Consider the following 8,677-nt stretch of genomic DNA (forward strand, 5'->3'; position numbering starts at 1 on the left):
TAGCCTGCTATCAAAGCAATTTTGCTGACGGTTTCCATCTGAAGACGGAAGCTTGTGTTGCCTCCAAAATGTCGTGATTTAATTTCGTTTTCATTTATTTTATTTTACCTACGTGTCTGTGTTTAGTGGGGGTGTGCGTGTGTTTAGTGGGTGTGTGCGATTTATCATATTAAACGTACTCAATTAGCATCAATTAACATGAAATACACAATAATAATTTACATTTCCCAATTTTATTGAATATTTTTCTGAAAAACAATACATACAACACTGTGTCACCTGCCGTTCAGATTTGGCCACAGCTGTTCACAAACCGCATAGCCAGCATCTTAAACGCCTTTTGGTTTGACAAAATATAAATCGGAGCAGGCTGTTACGGTATAATAACGACGTGCCCGCTAAACTCAGGCCCTCTTATCCACCGATGAACGAGGAAGTTTAACAAAACAACGAAAACAGAAACTCACACAAATTAAGAAGTAAGCTAAAGTAACAAAAATATTTGGGTTGCTTTAATCAAAACACACCTCCATATTGATTAAACACTCACGCAAACATTCCCCCCCCCCGACTCGTGCATTTATACGTTGGCCGAATGCGAAAGCCACAATGCCACACAAAACGCGTTCTAAGGAGATTTGAACTCTCAACGCTCTGGGTTACAAACCCAGCGCCGAATCCCCCGAGCCACGAGGCTGGGTGCTGGCGTACCCCCCGTGCCATCGCGAGCGGGTTAGCGGGGTGCCCGCGCTCTGCCGCTCGAATCTTAAAAGCGCAGACGGTCGCCTCCGATTGAATCTCGACGGAAGAATGTCACGAAGACCTTCAAAGTCGAGACGATCCAAACGGCGGCGGCGCGTTGGGGGGGCCGAGTAAATGGAACGTGGGATGGCGAAAAGCGATTGAGCGATAACGACGCCCGAGAGTAATACTAGCACGCTAAACCCAAGACTTGCCGGACGCTTCGCCAGCGTCTTGCTCGGGGGGCTCCTGGTGGGGTCTCGGCGTCACCCCCAGCTCCGTCTGAAGTTTCTGCACCTCGTCAAGGAGCTGCCACAATTCTGACGGTGACATCGCTCTGGGACCCGCCGTCGATTCCGGCTCGACGGCATCTGCCACCCTAGAAACGAGTCAAATTTCAAGAAGAGTATTTTCATTAACAAAAAAATATATATACACTGTCCATGATAGAGGTTTTTTTTTGGGTTATATTGCATGTATAGTGTAGTGTATAGTATAGTGTATGGTGCAGTGGATAGTGTAGTGTATAGTAGTGTAGTGTATAGTAGTGTAGTGTATAGTATAGTGTAGTGTATAGTAGTGTAGTGTATAGTGTAGTGTATAGTAGTGTAGTGTATAGTAGTGTAGTGTATAGTAGTGTAGTGTATAGTGTAGTGCATAGCAGTGTATAGTGTATAGTAGTGTAGTGTATAGTGTAGTGTATAGTGTAGTGGATAGTGTAGTATATAGTGTAGTGTATATAGTGTATAGTGCAGTGTATAGTGTAATGTATAGTGCAGTGTATAGTGTAGTGTATAGTAGTGTATAGTGCAGTGTATAGTGTAGTGTATAGTGTAGTGTATAGTGCATTAGATAGTGCAGTAGATAGTGCAATCTAAACCCAAAAACCTTGATTATGAATAATTGTTAACGCCGTAATGTATGAACGTTGCGAGCGCTCACGAAAGTCACCCGGTGCGGTTCCCGTCAGAGGAGGCCCCCACAACCGAATGGTAGCTATACACTACACACACAACATCTATATACATAGCTATCAAACATACACTACACTATACACTACACTATACACACAACATCTATATACATAGCTGTCAACACATACACTACACTATACACTACACACACAACATCTATATACATAGCTATCAACACATACACTACACTATACACTACACTATAAACTACACACAACATATATGCATAGCTATCAACACATACACTACATTATACACTACACTATACACTACACACAACATCTATATACATAGCTATCAAGACATACACTACACTATACACTACACTATAAAGTACACACAAAACATCTATATACATAGCTATCAACACATACACTACACTATACACTATAAACTACACACAAAACATCTATATACATAGCTATCAACACATACACGACACTATACACTACACTATACACTACACACAACATCTATATATATAGCTATCAACACATACACTACACTATAAATTACACACAAAACATCTATATACATAGCTATCAACACATACACTACACTATACACTACACTATAAACTACACACAAAACATCTATATACATAGCTATCAACACATACACTACACTATACACTTCACTATGCACTACACACACAACATCTATATACATAGCTATCAACACATACACTACACTATACACTATACACACAATATCTATATACATAGCTATCAACACATACACTACACTATACACTACACACACAACATCTATATACATAGCTATCAACACATACACGACACTATACACTACACTATACACTACACACAACATCTATATATATAGCTATCAACACATACACTACACTATAAATTACACACAAAACATCTATATACATAGCTATCAACACATACACTACACTATACACTACACTATAAACTACACACAAAACATCTATATACATAGCTATCAACACATACACTACACTATACACTTCACTATGCACTACACACACAACATCTATATACATAGCTATCAACACATACACTACACTATACACTATACACACAATATCTATATACATAGCTATCAACACATACACTACACTATACACTACACACACAACATCTATATACATAGCTATCAACACATACACTACACTATACACTATAAACTACACACAACATATATACATAGCTATCAACACATACACTACATTATACACTACACTATACACTACACACAACATCTATATACATAGCTATCAACACATACACTACACTATACACTACACTATAAACTATACACATCTATATACATAGCTATCAATACATACACTACATTATACACTACACTATAAACTACACACATCTATATAATAGCTATCAACACATACACTACACTATACACTACACTATAAACTATACACAACATATATACACATAGCTATCAACACATACACTACACTATACACTACACTATACACTACACACACAACATCTATATACATAGCTATCAACACATACACTACACTATACACTACACTATACACTACACACACAACATCTATATACATAGCTATCAACACATACACTACACTAAACACTACACTATAAACTATACACAACATCTATATACATAGCTATCAACACATATACTACATTATACACTACACTATACACTACACACAACATCTATATATATAGCTATCAACACATACACTACACTATACACTACACTATAAACTACACACAACATATATACATAGCTATCAACACATACACTACACTATACACTACACACAACATCTATATCCATAGCTATCAACACATACACTACACTATACACTATAAACTATACACATCTATATACATAGCTATCAACACATACACTACATTATACACTACACTAGAAACTACACACATCTATATACATAGCTATCAACACATACACTACACTATACACTACACTATAAACTACACACAATATCTATATACATAGCTATCAACACATACACTACACTATACACTACACACACAACATCTATATACATAGCTATCAACACATACACTACACTATACACTACACTATAAACTACACACAACATATATATACATAGCTATCAACACATACACTACATTATACACTACACTATACACTACAAACATCTATATACATAGCTATCAACACATACACTACACTATACACTACACTATAAACTATACACATCTATATACATAGCTATCAACACATACACTACATTATACACTACACTATAAACTACACACATCTATATACATAGCTATCAACACATACACTACACTATACACTACACTATAAACTATACACAACATATATACACATAGCTATCAACACATACACTACACTATACACTACACTATACACTACACACACAACATCTATATACATAGCTATCAACACATACACTACACTATACACTACACTATACACTACACACACAACATCTATATACATAGCTATCAACACATACACTACACTAAACACTACACTATAAACTATACACAACATCTATATACATAGCTATCAACACATATACTACATTATACACTACACTATACACTACACACAACATCTATATATATAGCTATCAACACATACACTACACTATACACTACACTATAAACTACACACAACATATATACATAGCTATCAACACATACACTACACTATACACTACACACAACATCTATATCCATAGCTATCAACACATACACTACACTATACACTATAAACTATACACATCTATATACATAGCTATCAACACATACACTACATTATACACTACACTATAAACTACACACATCTATATACATAGCTATCAACACATACACTACACTATACACTACACTATAAACTATACACAACATCTATATACATAGATATCAACACATACACTACACTATAAACTATACACAACATCTATATACATAGCTATCAACACATACACTACACTATACACTACACTATAAACTACACACAACATCTATATACATAGCTATCAACACATACACTACACTATACACTACACTATAAACTACACACATCATCTATATATATAGCGGTTGGGGAGCTGATGGAACCAATATTATTTCCCTTCCACGTGACTTTAGCGAAAGAACCAAAAATAAGAGACAGCTTTGTTTAGAGCCTAGTCTCAAACAGTGTTAGATGAGAGGACAATGCCACTACGAAGACATTGACAGCTCGGGGTGAGACACACGAGGCTCTAAAGAAAGCTGTCTCTGGTGTGGAACAATCAGTTTCAAAGACAATGCATCATCATCATCATAGACTACCAGAGCGTGTTTCTGTTTGCATGTTCATTACAAGTACCGTGTGTGTGGCCAATGCAGTGAGATGATTCCTTGCAAGAGGTTTACGTTTGGTGTTATCACGTTCACACAGCTGTTTTACTGCTAAAAAAGGGTAAAACAAATTCTTATATCTTGTTACTGGCAAGGGAGGTCCCATGATGTTTTTTTGCTGTTGTCATCATCGGCGAAACGTCACGGAAACTCGAATTGTAGGCGTAGTTGGGGGTCACTCTCTGACACGCAGCCGGCGAGTGTCGAGCCGGTAGCGACCCGGCACGTTTCGTTTCCGTGACGCAACGCCGCTACTACAAGTTGGCGGCTTTGACGAGACGACGCTTTCGTTTCTCGCGATCCAACGCCGAAGCCGACAACCTCCGTCCGCGCGCCGAACTTTTTCCGCCCCCCACCCCTCCCCCCGCATAGCCGACCGTGGCCAACCGCGCCGTCGAGGCCCCCCACCTGCTCCGTAGCCGGCGCGGGCGCCACCCGCTCAGCGAGTCGTGGATGGTGCCCAGCCCCAGGTAGGCAATCTCGGACAGTTCGAGCAGGAGGCTGAGACCGGCGACCGCGTACATGACCAGAAGGAAGACGGTCTTCTCCGTGGGGCGCGACACAAAGCAATCGACCCGGTGCGGGCAGGGGTGACGGACGCACTCGAAGCGCGGGGCCACCTCCAGGAAGCCAACCTCGGCCAGCGTGCGGGCCAGCAGCTGGAGGGTGTAGGCCACCATCAGGCCGTCCGTCTTGATCCTCCACCGCTCGTTGTGCTGCTTCCCCTCGCCGTCTTCTTCACCCTCCTCCTCCACCTCCTCTTCCACCTCCTCCTCTTTCTCCGTGCCTTCAATCACGCGGTCGGGGCCGCCGGTTCGCTTGGCTCGCTTAGTTTGTTCGTCTCGCTTGTACTCGATCCTACCACGACAGAGAGCGGCGGCGGCGTCGAAGTTTCACCCCTCGCTACGAGCGAGCCACCGTCGGGACTCGAGGTAAGTGAAAATATTTACCTTCCTTTAAAATTTGACGCTTTATTTACTACTAAGCGGGAAGCACCCGGCGTTGCCCGGGGGAAAACATATATTGAAAAACTTCTCAAAACTTAAAACCATAACATATACAAATGGAAAAAAAAAAACTTTGATCATTGCCTCATTCGTAAAAACTAAAATGAAACCCAACGCGCGGCGTAAAAAAACGTACGCTCGTGCGCCAAGATTCGATTCTTTAGATCGCGCAAAGGAATCGAAGGTTGTAGATTTCTTTAGAATCAGCCTATTCCTGTTTAATCGATACCACAAAGCTCACCAGATATCGATTCTCGCCACACTTCATCGTCATTTCCCCACCCCCCCCCCCAAAAAAAATAAGTGTATTTTTATGTTTGCATGGTGTACAGTATGGAAAGTACCCACATGGCAAATTTCAAGTTTGTTGCATGTCGGGAAGTACGCTAAACATTTTGAACAGACACATACTCACAACTTTGCCTTTTATACATATGCAATTATAATATCGCATGCAAATGTATTATATTTCTTATTGTTGAAGAGTTTAACAATGCTTCCCTTTTTGCTGTTGAATCGCAGAATATTTTACGACACTGACCGTGTGCGTGTTTAAACACAGCGCACATTCGCCCTCCCGAACTGAACTAGCCGTTCGGACGTACCGACGGGGGGACTCGGGAACGGAACTCCGTTCCTAAGTCAAGGGGAAACCTTGCCGGCACTTTCACCGTTCAAACTCGTGACCAAATCGACGGCGCAACCTAATTAAAAAACAAATTAAAACATTTCCAACTGCGGGCAGCCATTCAAATTTCCACCGTAGCCCCCCCCCCCCCCCCACTGTGAAAACTCCCTCCGAGAACCTCGGTACCTGGTGATGCGATGCACTGCGAAGCCGAGGTACAGGATGGTGGGCGTGGCGACCGCGATGATCTGGAACACCCAGAAGCGGACGTGGGAGAGCGGGGCGAAGCTGTCGTAGCAGACGTTCTCGCAACCGGGCTGCGCCGTGTTGCACGAGAAGCGGCCCTGCTCGTCGTAGTAGATGGACTCGCCGGCGACCGTCGTGAGAACGACGCGAAAGATGACGAAGGTGGTGATCCACAGCTTGCTCAGGAAGGTGGAGTGCCGATGAACCTCCTCCAGCAGATGTGTGAGGTAGCCCCAGCTCATCGTGGCCGCCGGTCTAATTCAGCGACGCCGCTGCGGGGAAACGTTCACCCGTGTTTGTACAGGCACTACTCTACTTACAAACATTCAACTTCAGGACTTTTAGAGATAATAAAAAAACCTATCCCGTTTGTCCAGTTGCCCGTTTGGAATGAGAGTCGTAAGTTCAACCTCCACGCACAATAAATGGCAGTGGTGGCATCTACATTGGCAGAATGTGAAGAACCAGTGGCATCTACATCTGCAGAACATGAAGAACCGGTGGCATCTACATCTGCAGAACGTGAAGAACCAGTGGCATCTACATCTGCAGAATGTGAAGAACCAGTGGCATCTACATCTGTAGAACGTGAAGAACCAGTGGCATCTACATCTGCAGAACGTGAAGAACCAGTGGCATCTACATCTACAGAACGTGAAGAACCAGTGGCATCTACATCTGCAGAACGTGAAGAACCAGTGGCATCTACATCGACAGAACATGAAGAACCAGTGGCATCTACATCTGCAGAACGTGAAGAACCAGTGGCATCTACATCGACAGAACGTGAAGAACCAATGGCATCTACATCTGCAGAACGTGAAGAACCAGTGGCATCTACATCTACAGAAAGTGAAGAACCAATGGCATCTGCATCTGCAGAACGTGAAGAACCAGTGGCATCTACATCTACAGCGCTGGTAGCGGCCATCGGCAAGTCCAATCAAGTTTCAAGTTTCATTTATTAGGTGTATAGCCCTGTGAGTCATGCGGCTCTTGAGTTCGGGTGCAACCGCAACAAACAAAATATGAACAGAGAAACATCTTAAAGCGACGACGCGTAACGGAAACATCCTGTGATAAAACAGCAAATCTTCCAGAAAAGAAAAAAACTTATTACAACTCTGTGTGCAAAAATCTCACAAACCCCTTCTTGAATAAGAGCCTTGAGACTCGGCGAGGAATTCCCCCCCGGGTGAACTGAATCACATCGTTATTATCACTACTGCCCTCTGTTCGAACAGCGTTCATCTATTTTCGTTGTAAAATGTCAATCGGTCACTTGTTCGGAGGTCATGTCCATGAGGACGCATTTCCTAAGAAGGCCACGGCAGTTGCGTTGGTTCCTCGCGCGCTGCCGAGAGACGAGTTCTCGGTGGCACTCGAGAAAAAACAAACGCGCATCCGTCCCGTGCCCTCATGGATAGCATCATCAATTGCGGTGTATAAGGGAGCAAAGATGCCGCCCTAATCGATTGCGGTGTATAAGGGAGCAAAGATGCCGCCCGAGAAGACGATTCGTAATTTGTTTTTTTTGGGATCAAGATCTCTTGTGGACGCGCGCGTGTGTGTGCGTTCGGGCCCTCCTCCACCCGACACAGCCAATCAATAAAATGTTGACTCCCTCGCCTGGTATACAGGAGGTCGTGGATTCGATCCCGAACCTGACGCCTGCTG

The 8,677-nt window shown here is 42.5% G+C and overlaps 1 protein-coding gene across 1 annotated transcript; it reads right to left on the reverse strand.

Moving 5' to 3' along the window:
* Positions 1 to 214: 214 nt before the first annotated feature.
* Positions 215 to 7,268, reverse strand: LOC142917078 (gap junction gamma-1 protein-like). The gene is made up of 3 exons (XM_076061778.1): positions 6,941 to 7,268; positions 5,528 to 5,977; positions 215 to 1,120 (listed from the first exon to the last, which is right to left on the reverse strand). The coding sequence occupies exons 1-3, from the start codon at positions 7,240 to 7,242 to the stop codon at positions 940 to 942; spliced, it is 933 nt and encodes a 310-aa protein (XP_075917893.1). The 5' UTR covers positions 7,243 to 7,268; the 3' UTR covers positions 215 to 939.
* Positions 7,269 to 8,677: the final 1,409 nt, after the last annotated feature.

Source organism: Petromyzon marinus, unplaced genomic scaffold, assembly GCF_048934315.1.
Source record: "Petromyzon marinus isolate PM22_M1 ecotype Great Lakes invasive population unplaced genomic scaffold, UKy_Petmar_22M1.pri1.0 PM_G_Scaffold_41, whole genome shotgun sequence".
In the NCBI taxonomy this organism is placed as follows: domain Eukaryota; kingdom Metazoa; phylum Chordata; class Hyperoartia; order Petromyzontiformes; family Petromyzontidae; genus Petromyzon; species Petromyzon marinus.

Coding starts and splice junctions, on each gene's coding strand:
- LOC142917078 (XM_076061778.1), bottom strand. CDS start 7,242: ATGAGCTGGGGCTACCTCACACATCTGCTGGAGGAGGTTCATCGGCAC. Junction 5,978..6,940: donor GCAGTGCATCGCATCACCAG/GTACCGAGGTTC, acceptor CTGTCGTGGTAG/GATCGAGTACAAGCGAGACG. Junction 1,121..5,527: donor CCGCGCCGGCTACGGAGCAG/GTGGGGGGCCTC, acceptor ACTCGTTTCTAG/GGTGGCAGATGCCGTCGAGC.